Source organism: Mauremys reevesii, linkage group 1 (genome assembly GCF_016161935.1).
Source record: "Mauremys reevesii isolate NIE-2019 linkage group 1, ASM1616193v1, whole genome shotgun sequence".
In the NCBI taxonomy this organism is placed as follows: domain Eukaryota; kingdom Metazoa; phylum Chordata; order Testudines; family Geoemydidae; genus Mauremys; species Mauremys reevesii.
This window is the reverse complement of record NC_052623.1, coordinates 20,776,217-20,792,971: the sequence shown is the minus strand read 5'-3', so window position 1 is coordinate 20,792,971 and position 16,755 is coordinate 20,776,217. Positions and strand designations below refer to the sequence as shown.

The 16,755-nt window shown below is 49.5% G+C and overlaps 1 protein-coding gene across 2 annotated transcripts in view; it reads right to left on the bottom strand.

Moving 5' to 3' along the window:
- MYO7A (myosin VIIA) overlaps positions 1–16,755 on the bottom strand; it is a 105,837-nt gene that overhangs the window by 49,965 nt on the left and 39,117 nt on the right. The window contains exons 15-19 of one of the 2 annotated variants that reach the window (XM_039537700.1): positions 16,006–16,062; positions 9,365–9,502; positions 4,269–4,427; positions 2,695–2,787; positions 314–408 (exon numbers count right to left, since the gene is read on the bottom strand). In XM_039537700.1, the coding sequence (XP_039393634.1) occupies positions 314–408; positions 2,695–2,787; positions 4,269–4,427; positions 9,365–9,502; positions 16,006–16,062 (542 nt within the window). The remainder of the gene's footprint in view (positions 1–313; positions 409–2,694; positions 2,788–4,268; positions 4,428–9,364; positions 9,503–16,005; positions 16,063–16,755) is intronic. The other variant, XM_039537708.1, reaches the window with a different exon arrangement.

Genomic DNA, 16,755 nt, shown 5'->3' with positions numbered 1-16,755 from the left:
GTGGACAGAAAGCCTTACTCCCATTGTTCTGAAAGTTGGCAACCTGAAAATATATGTTAATAATTTCCTTCATGCTCTGAGCAGCGCCAGCTCCGGTTATAGCATAATGTCAACCCCTGGGGGGCTTTATCATGCTCACCGCGAGCTAAAGCAATAAGCCAGACACACTGTGAATGGGCAGAGTAAGCTAGTGGTACCTGAGGCAAAGAGGACATTGTTTTTGCAGAGTGCCATGAACCGGAACATGGTGTCCCAGTCAGTCGCACTAGCAGATCCCCCAACATTCACCAGGCATTTCCTTGGCATATAATACCTGTCTTTAAACCCACGAACCACCTTCTGGATGAGGATGACCTTGTCTGTGATGGCCTTGTCCCTCTCAATCTCCAGCAGCATATCATGGTGATCCTGGGGAATGAACCGGCACACAAGTTACCCTGTGACCCCTGGCCATCACGTGACGGGAACGGAGGGATGGTATAAGGCTCCTCCCCAGAGGTCAACTCTAAGGATGTCCAACTTTACAACTCACTACGTTTGGGCCTCTACAGCATAGCCACTCACCTTCTGATCATGGAGAACTGGACTTGAATCTTTCCAGCTCATCCGTGCCATGCCTAAATATGCCAGAAGGGGTCACCGCTGAGCATCACCCCTTCATCCCAGAGGCCGCACGCACGGCAGGGCTTAGTAACAGCGCGTGAGTGAATTATGTCGCCCTCTGCTGTTTGGCTCACTACACTATCAGCTTAGGAGTCAGTCAAGTGAGGTTGCTGCCATGCACCTGATTCGGTAGCATTTCCCACCCACGTTGTGCAGGTACTGACTGCACAAGGAGCAGGGCACTGGAGAAGACTATGGCAAAGCTGGGAGCAAACTCCAGGCATCCTGAGTCTTGGTCCACTGCTCTGACTACTAGACGTCACTCCCTCCTCCTGTAAAGCATAGGAGCTGCAAAACCTGGACATAGGAAGGAGGGCTGAGGACAAAACGATACCCCCTCATTCTGCGTTTCCTTGCTTTTGTGGAAATCAGTCAAGTCACGTGATTCTAGCCTCCTTTCTATATCGTCCAGATTGATTTCTATACGAGCTTCTTTACTCGCTGCTGCAGGAACTGGGTGCATCTATACAACTTTGCATGCTTCCCGTTTTACCCGACCTTTCACTGCCCTTCAGAACCTGTTCGTTTCCCTATTTCCTGCCTGGACAGCTGTGGGATCCTGATAACGCTCTCTGGAAAGGAAAGCTAAAGGGATGTCAGGAGAAGTTTCCAAGAAATAGCTGGGGAGATGTTTAAAAATAAGTGAACAGGATTACATCTGAGAAACACTAGAGAAATCCCATCTGCCTCCCGGCTCGCTCCTTGACAGCTCGGCCTTGTTTTCCTGGAGGGATTTAGAGATGGGATCGTAAAAACAAATGCACATGAGTAGGGCCGTCACAACAAGACAGCTCTTTGTTACGCTGCTGCTGTCTCATTGTGCTGCACAGGGCTCTGGATCCATTAGGCAGCACTACACTGGCCTTGCCGATCCTGAGGGGCACAGAACTGCTGATCCTCTGCTCGGCACGGCAGGGACCCTTCTGTCACTCCCACTGGCTCTCTGCTGAGCCCGATCCCTCTCTCTCCCATGTAGGTGACCCCAGGGGTTATGGCAGCCTTGGGGAGCAATGTCGCATCTGTCTGACAGGGCCTGATTATAAGGGCCTTGGGAAGAGCCTTGGAAAATGTCAGCAGGTGGTGGAGGGGAGGGGCTCACAGGGCATCTGTGCTGCCCCACCATTCCCTACTATTTGTGCAGAGAGTAGGATCTTTGGGCCAGTGGGCCCCTGTCCTGGCTTATGGAGCTTTCAGGAGCTGTCAGCCAGCCCCAGCATGGGGGCAGAGTGTGGAGTGAAGGGAGCAACTCAACAGCTCAGCTCTCTCACTGTCTCCATGGGTGTCAGTCAGCCAGGGAGCATCCCCTCACCCCTCCTCGGCAGGGACCTGGGCGGGGCACTGCCTATGCCCTGAAGCCCCTTCTCGGTGATTCTGCTGCCACGTCTGGCAGTGGAGTCATTGGCCCTGCCCCTGCTCTGGGGATACAGCTGGGGAGCCACAAAGCTGCCTGCGTTCTCACAGAGGAGAGGCCTGAGCCGCTTGGGATATGACCAGTGCTGTGGGTGTGGGTGTGAGTGCGTGTGCATATCCCAGCCAGGCTCTGTGCCAGCAGAGTGCCAGGATTTCACCTGTACTCTGACTCCTAGCTCTCACCTGATCCGGACCCAACACCATCTCCTGGCCCAGGCCCCACCAAATCAGGCCAGAGACCTGGGTGGTGGATGGGGATTAGTTCTAGTTAGGGAACCACCTACTGGGATGGGTGTTAGAGTCCTTCAAAACTAATGGCAGATGGGAGAACAAGGAGCAATGGTCTCAAGTTGCAGTGGGGGAGGTCTAGGTTGGATATTAGGAAAAACTTTTTCACTAGGAGGGTGGTGAAGCACTTTCCCTAGGGAGGTGGTGGAATCTCCTTCCTTAGAGGTTTTTAAGGACAGGCTTGACAAAGCCCTGGCTGGGATGATTTAGTTGGGGATTGGTCCTGCTTTGAGCAGGGGGTTGGACTAGATGACCTCCCGAGGCCTCTTTCAATCCTAATCTTCTATGATTCTAACAGCTGCTCAATGCATGGGCAGCCTGAGAGCATCTTACCTTCAGGAAAATCTTCGTCTTGCCAATCTGCCAATCATCATCTTTCCCCAGCACCGCTTCAGCAATTCGCTGGCACGTTCCACGCAGGTCACCCTAGGAGAAATGGGGCAGCAGGACATAGCAGCCTACAGTTCACATGAACAGCAGCCGCCCCTACCAGCTATAAACACGGGGCGGAGTCTGATCTCACTTCCACCTGTTTTACACTCAGGGGCGGCTCTAGCCATTTTGCCGCCCCAAGCATGGCGGCACGCCGCGGGGGGCGCTCTGCCGGTCGCCAGTCCCGTGGCTCCGGTGGACCTCCCGCAGGCGTGCCTGCAGATGGTCGGCTGGTCCCGCGGCTCCGGTGGACCTCCCGCAGGCGTGCCTGCAGATGGTCGGCTGGTCCCGCGGCTCCGGTGGACCTCCTGCAGGCGTGCCTGCGGATGCTCCACCAAAGTCGCGGGACCAGTGGACCCTCCACAGGCACGTCTGCGGGAGGTCCACCGGAGCCGCCTGCCGCCCTCCCGGCGACCGGCAGAGCGCCCCCCGCGGCATGCCGCCCCAAGCACGCGCTTGGCGTGCTGGGGCCTGGAGCCGCCCCTGTTTACACTGGTGTAATCTAGTGACGTTAATGAGGCTCCTCTTCATTTGCATGCTTCCCTCTCCTGACTGGCCTAGAAGCAGTGAATGAAGATGACGATTCATTCTAGTCTCAATCCCAGATCCATGACAGTGGCTGTCACTGCTGACTGTAGTGTCTATACAGTAGATGAGCAGCGATGGAGCAACACAGTGGGCTGCACTGTGGCTTGTAGAGGCTCGGGCTGTGGTGGGAGAGGGAGGAAGCACGCTGCCTCAGTGGCAGGGTCAGAGGAATTATGCCTTTGAGAGTAATACCTACTGAGGCCTGTGGGGAACATAGGGAGAGGTCCTGCTCGCTACACCTGTTCAATCGATGCAGCCAGCACTTCCCCAGTGCAGCCATGTGAGGGGCAGGCCATGCCCCAAAAGGCCCCATCCCTGGGCTGGCTAGTTGTATCAGCTGTGCTCCCCAGCCATCCCTCTGTGGGCTCCCTCTGGTCCCTGCGAATGTGTTGCCTGCATGTTTCAGGCAGTACAGGCTCATCCAGTTATTTTAACTGTTACTGGGGCTTCTGAGCTCAGCTGAACCATAGTCCCGCAGACGCCTCATCCTCTCTAAGGTGCTTAGATAGCCCCTGTTACCATAGTAACTGAGGACCTCACAGTCTCTCATGTGTGTATCCCCACAACCCCCCTGTATGACATGGAAGTGCGAGCCCCATTTTACAGCTGGAGAACTGAGGCCCAGGGACTAAGGGCCTGATTTTTAAAAGTACTTAGGTGCCTAACTCCCATTTAAATCAACAGGAATTAAGCACTTAAATACCTTTGAAAATCTGGTCCTAAGCCACTTGCCCAAGGTCACACAGGAAGTTTGTGGCAGAGCAGGTAACTGAACCCAGGTCTCTGGCTAGCACTCTAACCACTGGGTCTTCCTGCCTTTTGACTTTCTCCAGGGCATTAGCACTATGTTTTTTGATAAAAATCCAAGTCACTGCTTAAAGCTGTACCTGCTTGTACGCCGGCTTCACCCCGGGCATGAGGACACGATACCTGTCCACAAACTCCACGAAGCTGTAGCGGATGGGATAGCCGGCCCTGCGGATCCGGATGGTCTCCATCATCCCTGAGTACCTCAGCTGGCGAACACACAGCTCCCGATCAAATAACTGGGGAGGGGGAAAATCAGACTGGAACACCTGGTTTCAAACCTTGCTGGCCTGTGGACTGGCTCAAGCTGTACCATCCAGCCTGAATGTGAGGGACAATCTGAAGCCTTGTGGGGGAAACAAATACAACATCTTCTCCATAGAAACTTTAAGGATTGCCTCATCGGAGGGCCTGATCCTGTGAGGCGCTGAACACATGTGTCTCCGTCCCTTTGTTTAACTCCCACTTGCACAAGGGGATCAAGAAAGAACCCATAGTGTGCTGCAGGGAACTGGAAGGGAACAGGGAAGCCTGTGTGTTAGCGTTCCTGCTAAATCCCTCCCCTTGAAGCAGAAAACAAAACTGCTTTGGGAAATGGTGTTGCTTGCCGGGCCATGGCGTTGGTGTGCATTAGGGATAGTGGAGTTCAAACTGTGTTTGGGGCCATTCTTGTTAATGAGCAACGACCATAAGGGCTTGTCTACACACTGGCAAGTTTCTGCGCAGGAAAGCAGCTTTGTGCGCTCAAACAGCAGACGTGTGCGCACGGCCAAGCCACTTTGTGCGCAGAAACTCCTCAGTTGCAGCACTGCCAAAAAAAACCACCTCGACGAGAGTCGTCAGGCTATTTGTGCAGAGGCCCCAGCGCTCTATTGCTAGTGTAGACATTTGATTGCTTTCTGTGCTGTAACTGGCCTCCGGAGCTGTCCCATAATGCCTCGAGTGACCGCTCTGCTCATTGTTTTGAACTCGCTTGCCCTGGAGACATGCACCCCTCCCCTTTCAAAGCACCTTTTCTAGCAGCCCGTGGGTGCTGTGCTGATCTGCTCCAGGACACAAAGCAAACCATTAATGTGGAATGCTCCCACTGTTGAACACAGAGGCAGGTGTGTGTGTGTGTCTGTGTGTGTGAGCCCAGGGAGGGAGGCGGGGGCTGATGTCGGGGTTTCCCCCTCCCCCTGCCCTCAGGACTGGTTGCTTCCTGCTGCTGTCTGAACTTATAAAAGACAGCTTGCTGACACACACTGTCCTCCAAAACACACTGTGTCTCTCCACGCATGCACACACTCCCCGCCACACACTCTCTCCCACCCCCAACTTCCATTGAAAAGCAGCTGGCAATGTAGTAGGATGCCCATGGAACAATGGGATTGAGAAACCTGCATCATATGGCGCTGTGCCTGCACCATAAGGCGTTGCAAACCCTTCCCAAAGCACACTGCGGCCAGTTGCACCGTGGGATAGCTACCACAATGCACTTCTGTCTTTGCTGTTGCAAGAGCTGCTAATGTGGATGCACTCCAGAGTCACAAACAGCACAGCGTGGACATGTAACATCGGTTTAATTCCAGCGTTTTAATAAAAGTGGTATAACTTGTGGCGCAGAAACTTGCCAGTGTAGACATACCCTAAGAGTAATAAAATTAAGCCCTGACTGCAAGTTTGGACTTTACAGATACCTTGGATCTATATTTGGTATCACTATGGCCCCCATCACACACAGTATCTGAGCATCTCAGTCTTTCTTGTATTTATCTGCATAACACCCGGGGGAGGCAGAAAAGTATCGTTTTACTGAATAGGGGCACTGAGGCATGGGGAAGGAAAGTGACTGGCCCCAGATCACACAGGCAAAAGGAAGAAAATCCTTCCCTAATTAACAAAGCAGGAGTTTTAGATTACAAAGCGGCCCGTGTCTCAAACCTTCTGCTGTTGGAGAGCCTGTGAGAAGCGCCCTTAATAGTATTTCCTCTTCTGAAAGGGCCAGATTCTGCCACCCTTGCTAATACTGAGCAGTAACCATCAGCAGCTTGCAGATTCAGATGCAGTCCCTCCTGCAACTGTGAACAAAGGGTGGCAGAATCTGGCCCACACACCTGACTCAGAGCCCAGTGGAGCCAACAGAAAGATTCCCACTGACTCCAGCAGCCTTAGGATCAAGCCCGGGGCAGGGCTGCTGGCCTGTCTCCCTGATCCAGGCAGGACTAACACTACGCCACAGATGCTTTCGGGCCCTTCCCCCAGGGCATAGTTTATTAATTCAAATAAACCCACAAAGTAACGAAAAACAAGGCCGTTCCCCTGACCAATACAAGCTGCGGGGGCCTGGAGGCCTCTTACTCTGTACCCCTTTCTCTGCTCCAGACCCAGGAGCAAACCTCCCTCCTGCAACTCCCCTGAACTGAGCTCTCTCAGAACTTTACCGGCATCACCGGACCCCTGCCTCGCTGGGTCTGCTAACTGAACAAGGCTGGCTGGCCCCAGGCTCTTAAAGGGGCAGACCACCCTGTTACACCCTGATTCAGGAAGGTACTTATGTCTGTGTGTGTGTGTGTGTGTGTGTGTGTGTGTGTGTGTGATTGTAACTGAGCTCACAAACAGTCCTCTTGACATTGATGGGGCTACTCACACGCTGAAAGTTATGCATGTGCTTACATACCTTCCTGAATTGGGCATTAAGTGGACTCCTACGTTACGCAGACTTCTGCCAATTTATGGATATTCTTTTCTTTCCTCCCACAATCTGTTCATTAATTACATTTGTTTCTTTCACACTACTTACAGCAACACACAACTATTCAGAAACAACAGTGCGGGAGCCAGAGAATTCACTCAGACACACCTGGGTGAAAACAAAGTCCTTTTCCAAAGTAAGTTTCATGGGGAAGCAAAACATTCCAAAAGGTAATGGACAAAAGTTTGAAAATCATGTAAAATAACAAATGACCAGGACTTTCCACTGGCCTTTCACTTCCTGCTATCCCATTTCCTATCATTATCCGCACACTTTCCTTTATATCCTGGGACAGAAAATTTACTCACAGAAAATGTTTTTCTTTCACAACCTTCCTGCACAGCCCCAGGTTCCATGATCTGTTTTTTGGTTCTGTATTTTTAAACTCATTCCAAAAATAAATGTTCCCATTTTAGTATGAAACCACATTATACATCTTACAAACCTGCAGCACAGAGCTTAGCATTAACTGTCCAATTTGTGTCTCTCTTTTGGATTAATCTTGCAATTTGCACGCTCATGAATAGTTTCACTGACATCTCTGTGACTACTGGTGTGAGTAGGGGACAAATGATTTGTGGGCTGCAAGATCTGGTCCTTACAGTTCTAGGGTTTTGGAACAATTTGCTAAATTTGCATCTGGATCCAGGTTCTGATTTTCAACACGCTCCAAGTTCTGGGGTGACGTGGTTTTGATTTAGGCTCCTCTCTGCTGATAAACGAACACTAGTATTAAGTTTTGAGGTTAATATGCATTTAAGTGCACTTATATATCTTTTTAAATTTCGGTCTCTCCCACTCACACACTAAACAAACACCGGGACAGAACAAACTGCTCATAGAGAGCTATCAAAATATTTGTCTGACCATATTTGTTTTGCCAAACAACAGATCCACACATATATGTTCACTGCAAATATATAGATAAAATTTGAAGTTTATAATTTTAGAATTTCTGTGCCATTTTGCCCTGGTAACATTCAGAGTTAAATTCTGCCCATAGCTACTAAATCTGGACAGAGATGTAACAGACAGCATAATTTTGCCCAGTGCATACATAACTTACTAAGACACCAGTCACAGACAAACCATAACACACAGCAATTGAAATTAGGAATAAGTAAGAGAACCTATTTTCAAGTATTATAAGTAATGATTAGTGAGCAGTAGAGATTTTTAGTAAGGTTAGGTCCAACCCTACAAAGTGTGGAATTGGGGATGCTCAGCACACAGCATGAGGAGCTCAATGCTTCTCGGTCCTTGCACCCGCAAAACTCCTAGGGACTTCAGTGGGAACTATGAGTGTGCAAAGAATGCAGGATCAGCCCCTAAAGAGTTTACTTTATTGGGGGATATGTATACGTGTTCTCTTCCCTTTCATCTGGTAACTGCAATTTGTCCCCAAAGTACTAATGAATTTTAAATAGTCATAACAAACCCAAATAAACAGATCAGAGTTTTACTACGTATTAGTAATTTTAAATGGCTGAGTAATTCTTTCCTTTGACTTTCAGCTGCTAGGGCAATCGGCTCGGTGAAAAGGCACATTCTAACTGCCTGCCAAAGGAGATGGATTAATGGGCTGTTATATGTTCATTAGATTGAAAACATTAAAGCTGGAACAGGCCTCTCCATCTCATCTCTGCATCTCCTGGGAAATCGCAGCTGAAAACATGGCTAACCTCTCACCTGTGCCTCTCAATATCTCTAACATCTGTTCTTTTAACTGTATTTATGGACACAATCCAGCAAGCCTGACTCACATGAAAAATGTCTATAGAAATGATCTCCTTCTGTAGGTTATTAGGTTGATTGCTTTAGAATCCTATTTAATTTCTATAGACCCTTCTTAGATTTTGATCTAACAAGGGGTGAAACTACAAAGGTGCTACTGAAATCAAATAGGATTCCAAAGCAATCAACCTACAAACCTACAGAAGGAGATGATTTCTGCAGGATTCTTAAACCCGCCCATAGAACTGAACAGAGAATTCTAACCCTGCTCCCGAATTCTATAGCTTCATTCAAACATTCTATAAGAAGGCCACGATTCTCTATGGAAATCTATAGGGCTTTTCCTAAAGGGGAGAGGCTCCAGCATGGGTCTCTAAGGATTACACATCTGAGGAAGGGGGTGCCGGGACGAGGCCCTCATTTTGTAAAACATTTTGGGGGACAGTTTGTAGAAAATGCTTTACAAAGGAAGGACCCGATCCTGCAAACCCTTCTTCAATGGGACTAGTTCCCATTGACATCAGTGGGGCTGCAGGCATGAGTCAGGAGCACAGGTTAGGTTTCTAGACAGGCAGGTGGACCTTGATGGAAGTTTCGCCATCAACTTCCATGGATCCAGGGCTTTACCCGTATTGAGTCCACATGTAAACGCTGCCTCTATAAGGACACTCAAAACACATCACGTAAAGAGGGAGAACCAGCGCTTACCATGGGCTTCTTATATTCATTAGGTTTGATGCAGCGGACGAAGAAGGGCTGGCACCCGCTGAGGGTTCTCATCAACAGCTCGAGAGATCGCTTGAACTGGCTGCTGAGTGTCGGCGAGCGCTTCCTTGTCTCTGCTCCCTGGAAGAGAGTGGAACCACAGCAGATCTGTCTCAGGAAATGAAAGGATAACAGAGCTTTTCCCCTCTAGCCAAGTCACTGGGAACCTCCTCCCTAGCTGGAGTGGGGGCGGGGGTGTGTGTGTGTCAAACGTGGTGCAGGGATGGCGTTCAGACTTTCTGGCTGAGGAAGCAAAGGGAAGAACTGAAATATCATCTGTTTCTGGAAACTACATGGAGGTTTTTCCCCATGAGGCCTTCGGATTCATAGTTTGCTATGAGTTGGGCCAGCTCCTTAGCTGGTGGAAGTTGGCACAACTCTATTTACATCAGTGGAGGCTCTGGCCTAATTGCATGTATTTCCATCTCCCTGCTCCAGACAGTACATGTGGCATGAGACCATGCAGTCAGCCAAAGGTGCCTTACATAATGCATGCCTAGTGAGGACTAGAGGAAATCCCTGAGTGTGCAGGAATCACCTCCGGGCAGAGGAACCCGGGAGCTTCATAGTAAAGAAAAGGCCATAATTTTTATTTCTCATGGACCTGCTTGATGCTCCAAATGAGGATCTGCACTGGCTTGTTGCATCGTTGAAATATTATACAGGAAGTCAGACTAGATCTAATGATCCCTCCTGGCCTTAAAACCAGTCAGTCTATAAAGTCTGTGAATAGAGACTTGGACCACAAGTGGGAGTGAGGTGTCTCAGCCCTACACTCCGGGTGGGCTATGTGGACCTTGGGTCTAGGCACACAGATAGGAAGTGGCTCTTGCTCTATCAGCACAGCTGACCCGACACCAGGGGGATTGTAATTTGCCGATAGTGTCATGCAAGACTCCAGTTATCTTTACTGAGTGTTGGATCTTCAGGCCCATAGGGACACAATCAAGCCCTTAAATGGCACCAGGGCATTTTCATGGAAGATTTTTGAACATGGATTTGTTGACTTTCAGGGGATGCTGGCAAGGGCTGTCTATTTTCCCCAGCTTCCATTAAGTGGATTCATGTTAGGAGCATCTTCTCTGTGTTTGGAAGAGGATATTAACTGGACTGATGGGGGGGGGGACAACTTAATCTGGGGTGAGTTAGGGTGATTTTGTGGATGTCCATTCAATTGCTGGGTAGGTTTTAAAAGATCTGTTCAAGGCTTAGGGCTCTGGCTAAGTGTACATTACATTTCCATCTGCTAGCCACTTCTCCCTAGCTGGTGAAAACTATGAACAGTGCAGGTCTTGAAAGCCTTGTAAGATTAAGCCCCAGGAAAGTGCAGCAGGATTTAGTTTATCTGAATCCTTTTTATCAAGAAATCTCTATTATCCGTGCTTGGGTTACGTCCTACAATATGCATCGATTACACTGATAAATCATAGCAATAAATCGTGTGTCCCTTGTCCTGTTCAGATCTATGGGGTTCAACTATACATCAAAAGCTATCTAGATGTTTAAAGCAGTGGTCTCCAAAGTGGGGGTGGTGCAAGAGGATACTTGGGGGGGTGCAGCGGCAGTTCAGGCCCGAGTCCAAGTGGGTTTGTTTGTTTTTTGCTTCAGCAGTTCGGGTGGGAGTCCGAGTTTTTGTTTTTTTTCCTTCGGCGCGGCAGGGGGTGCGTGCTCAAAAAATTTTTACTGATGGGGTGCAGGATCAAAAACGTTTGGAGACCACTGGTTTAAAGAACACTTATGGAGGATGTAGGTAACACCAGTGGACTCGGTTGAGTTGGGCATCAGACTGTAACTCCATGGGACATGGACATCCCATTAGATAATCAGTCCTGGGAAGATTCCAGAGGATTAGGTGGGAGGTCCACAAAGAAAGGATTTTGCCATGCCTTTTCCAAAGGCCTTGTGTTCTTTACTGGCTGATGAGCAGCGACTGCAGACAAAAAGTGGCCCCACTATCATGGGCAATATTTGCCAAATTTTATGTATTTTTCTCAGTTGCTAAAAGTGCCCATCACCAAAGTCTCTGGGCACTGTGCTAAACATACAAGCAGCACCTTGCTGGACGACATCAACACTGAAGACTTTAACCCTGCCGGAAAACTCTCAGGAATTTTGCACAGCTCTGGCCATAGGCGATTGTACAATGAAGCCCCATCAACAAAACCGAAAGTCATCATGGAATTCCAAAAGGGAAAGTGAACAGTTCAAACCCAGCTCATGCACACACCAGAAAAACCCAGCAACGCCAGAACAGGAGAGTTTGGTGCGGCAGCTGTTAGCTATCCCAGCAAACCTTCACACAGGGATACATTGCTAACATGTGTCATTTATATCAACAGACACAGACCCGGACCCCTGCGAGTACTGTGGAGTTGGCGATAAATACCCTGTTAGCAGAGTCTGGTTTGAGGAGGACTGGTTGTGTCAGCGATAATACTGCTCAGATAGCAGGAGGGCAGAGGGATGGGGCTGCTTTAGATCAACAGCACCACACAGCTTTGCTCATGCAGTGTGAGCGGCCACCTCCAGTGCAGCACGGCGGGCGGGCTGGCTGCTGGAGGGGTTAGAAGCAGATACAGAGGCAGAAACCAGGCTTAGCAAATTCCCATTTTGGAAGTGAATGTAGGTGTCCTTTCCCAGCACAACGATCTGGGCCTGACCGGGAGGCCCTTGTTCGGCCCTGCTGGGACGGAGGGGTCATCAAAAGCCTTCCAAGGCCTCCTAAAACAGGAGACACGGGGACGGCTCGCTGCTGCGGAGGGGGCCATCCTGCCTCTCTAGATTGCTTCCCAGCTTCTCCTCAGCACCCACCTCTTCCCACGCATCCCGCCGCCAGCGGAGGGGCACGGTGGAGGTTCCACCTCCAGGCCGCAGTGCCTCTTCCAGTGGCATGACTCGGGACACGGTTCTAACACAAGCTGCCAGAAAGCAACTCAGGTTCCAAACCCTCCAGCCTCCATATCAGTGATTCTCAACCTGCGGCCCACAGGCCCCTTGCGGCCCAATTAGCACAGAGCTGCGGCCCATGTGACCTCCTCAGGGCCATACAGATAGTATTGGATGTGGCGCACAATGGTAAACAGGTTGAGAACCACTGCTCTATATACAGGCAGGGCTTATGTAGCCCACGACTCGACCAATCAGACTAGAGCGCTCAGCGGCTGCAGGGCCCCCATTAGCGCACACAACACTTTGCGTCTCACCTGCGCACACAGGCCACTCTGAAAAATGCAGTGTGAGACCCAGGGCCCGGGAGCCGTACGAGAAATTAAATTATACAAAAAACCCTCAAGCAAGGCTTTGGACCAGACTTTCCTCTCATGCTGGTGTAATTCCACTCAATTCAGTGGTGTTATTCCTTTGTGCACCAGTGTCAGTGAGCGGAGAATCAAGCCCTTTTCTTTTACTCCAACTAAGGGGTCAAAAAGAGGAGTAGACGAGCCTTCCAGGAAGACTGGTTAAGGCAGTGACGTGCCAGTTTCACCTTGGGAGAAAGAAATTCCTTTGCTCCAAAAGCAGCAAACTTCCATGGGTCAGAAGGTATCCCTTGGGGAAAGACCAGCATTCACATAGGTTCTCTCATTGTAATATACTTCCGAGCTTTCGCAGTTTTAGCCTGTAAAAGTCTCTGGGGCAGGGACTATCTTTTTACTTGTGTTTGTACAGCACCCAGCACTATATGTGCCTCAATTGGAACTGGGGCTTCTGGACAATGCATAAATATGGTACCTCAGCAGAAGGCTAGCAGGCCTCCCTAGTGGCCAGCCAGGACAGAAGTTTGATTTGGCTCTCAAACTAGGCTGGCCTAAAGTGAATAATTTCTCCACTTTGAAAAAAACCCAAGGGGACTCAGATGACCTATGTGGGAGCTATGGATACAGGAGGGAGACACGGGAAGGCACGCGTTCCGCACAGCACTCATACACGCTTCAGATGCACTTCCTTCCACCACCTCAGATCAGCCTGGGTTCTGCAGCCAGAAAATGGCATGCTGCCGTTCACAGTAACCCAGCACGGGATACAGACCAGCACTGACCCCGCTGGCGAGACACAACACAGGCTTCTGCCCAGCGCTGGCTGCCTGCGTCTCGCAGCAAGGGTCAAGGCTGGAGCTAGGGCCGTCCCTAGCCATTTTGGTGCCCTACGCAGCCCCACCGCGGGGCTCTGTGGGGCCCCAGGTCTCCGCAGGAGGCTGGCCCCAGGCCTCCACGGGGAGGGGCAGGGGGGAAACTGTTCCCCAGCACGAGCCGGCGGAGCAGAGTGGGCTGGGGCCAGGTCGCTCCACTTCCTGCCGCCCAGTGAGTGCAGGGCAGTCAGGCCCAACCCCACACTCATGGGGCGGCGGAAAGTGGAGTGACCCAGCCCCAGCCCGGTCTGCTCTGCTCCCCTGGCTACCAGCTCCCTGAAGCTTGTGACGGATCCAGTTTTTCAGGAGACAAGGATGTGCACTGAGGGATCATATCGATTCTGTACCATTGTCTTACAGCAGGGGTTGTCAACCTTTTTTCATCTGAGGACCCCCTAAAACATTTCAAAGGGAAGTGCAGACCCCTTTGGAAATCTTAGACATAGTCTGCGGACCGCCAGGTCGAAAACTACTGTCTTACCATATATTTTGCTACATACATACGTCTCTGTAAGTAGTGAGAGAGGGAACCAATGAGGCCCACAGGACAGAGTGCCAAGAGCTGGGTTCTGTTCCCAGCTCAGCCATTGAGCTCGTGTGTTGGGCAAGTCATTTCACTGCTTGCTATTATGATTAGTACTAACACAGCACATCGTGCTAGGTGAGGTAAGAGACAGACCCTGCCATGAAGCGCTTACAATCCAAATGACCAAACTGAGAAAGGGTGGAAGTCACAGGGAGGCGAAGTGATTTGTTCAAGGTTACACACAGGTCAGCGCCAGAGTCCAGAACAGAACTCAGGTCATCCAAGTCAGTGTCGAGTGCTGTATTCACTAGACCATATTGCTTCTTGGTACCTCAGTTTCTCCATTTGAAATTTGGGGTCAGTGATACTTACCCTTCTTTATTATTAAAAAAATGATGTGATACGTCCTTCGGGGTTCCAGTCAAGGATCAGGGGCCCATTATGCTAGGTATTGTACAGACATCAAATGAAGAGATGGTCACTGCCCCAAACAGCTTACAATCTTTGAAAGAGCTTTGAGATTGAAGGATGCAGAATGCTACTTAGTAGTGCTAAGTATTATTGTCACCCTGGTATCTCTGTTACACAGATCATCAATATCAGCAGCGACTGAAAATATGCTCCCACATGACCATTCCACCGTTTGATGTGGTGCTTAACAATTACTATTTTAATTCATTATTTTTCAAACATCAAGTTGTTCTGAGCCAGAAGAGGGCCGAAAAACGGAGGAAGTTGGTAAAACCTGTTTGTCCCGTTGTTTTCCTCAAACTCAAACTGGGCAGCTGCATTTCTAAAACATTTTCCACATTAACTCTCTCCTGTGTTTAGAACCCATCACATTTCAGCCTAGAAGGGATTGTTTGGTGTGTAGCAAAGTTCTAAAACTAGAGATGGGCCCAAATGACACTACAACCCACATGCCCTGGAACTTGGAGAGCAGAAAGGAAGAAGTTTGGTTTCAAAAACTGGCTGTGAATTTTTTCTTTTTTAAAATCAGGGCCTCTGTTCATAAGCGCCCACACTGGAATTCCAAATTCAGCCACCCTGGAATGTTGCAGAGTTGAGAGAAGTTAAAATTCAGACCCCATCTGGATCTGAATTTTGCAAGTCAGGCACATCTCTACTATAACCCTCCTGATATCAGAGGATTGTTGTGGAAATGCTGACACAACCACAATTCTAGCACCACAAATGTTATTCTCTATTATACTATATGCTACACTACAGCCAGAGAAGAAGCAGGGAAGGATTGGAAAGCTATCAGAACCAGAGCGAAGGTTAGTTTGGAAGGACCTCTGAAAGGTTTAGAGCTCCAGTTTGGATAAGCACCCAAAAGTTTAATACTTACGGTATCTGATCCTCTGGGGTCTGTTTGAGCTATCCTTAGAATAAGCCCGCTCGTGAGAATAGCCATACTTACAACTGAGCCGCCAATACAATCAAACACCACCCCGCCTTCTCCAAAATGAAACTCCGAAGGGCTGAGTTTGGAACTGGAATGGAACTGGCCCAGATCTTCAATTGGTGCAAATCAGTGTCATTCCACTGAAGTCAACAAAGCTACACTGATTTAGGCCAGCCAAAGATCTAGCCTACCAAGTTCAATTAAAATTAACCATAATTATTCCAATCTCAAAAAAGGTTTCAGTTTTGGGAGTGTGGGCTGGTTATGACTTTATCCAAACTGGCTTTCCATCATCCCTGGGTCCTCTGCAGAAACTCAGCTTTCCTGGGTTGAATCTAGCAAACACACACAATGGCTCATATTTCTGTATCTACTGAACAAATCCTAAGCAGATTCTGTGTACAAGATGGACAGTTGTAACAGGTCCATCCCAAACAACACAGGGGTAGGAGTAAACCAGCAAGAGCATAGTATTTATCAAAGAGAAGTGAACATTCAAAGAGGAACTCATGTATTTATTTTACCTTTGGAGTGGGTGCTGGTGACTGGCCAAAAGTACTGGATGCATAGCCACAGAGAAACTACAAGAAGCAAAGGCAAAAAAAGAGAGACAGAGAATAGAAAAAAAGTGAAAAGAAGGAATAACTAAGAGGGGAGTTCTGAGTTTTCTGTCAGTCCTTGTGATTCGGCACCACTCACGCCTTGCAGAATAATGCGATAATTCTCAGGACCTTGTCTATTTCTATCCTCTCTCCTTCCACTTCTCTAAGCACTGGCCTCCTCACCACTTTCTCATTACTGTTGGTGAAAGGGCATTCGTCCCGCAGCTCCTGCTACCTGGAACAACCTTCCTGCCTCTCTCCGTATCATTTATTCTCCATCCCTTTTCAAACCCTGCTAAGAAACACATCTGCTCTCCTTCAGCCAGAATGTTTACTATTGAGTTTTGTTACAGCTGATGGCCACACTACCTTCCTTCCATGGGTGATGCCTTCCTTCACCAGCAGCACCTCCACCGACTGAAGAGGGGCAGTGTAGGGGACTGAGAGCCAGGGCTCTCAGCTCTGCGCAGCTGCCTGCTGGGAGCCCAGCTGCCCCCCAGCCTCTCACCTCTCCGTTCCCCGCTGGGAGTGGGGGACAGCCTCCCGGGCATCTCAGCTCCCTGAGCGAGAAGCTGGGGCAGCCGGGCTCTAGCAGCCCAGTTTTCTTGCCAAAAGAGCCAACAGCCGATGTAAGTAACGTAGTGTCTGCACAGACGCTGTGTTGCCCTAACT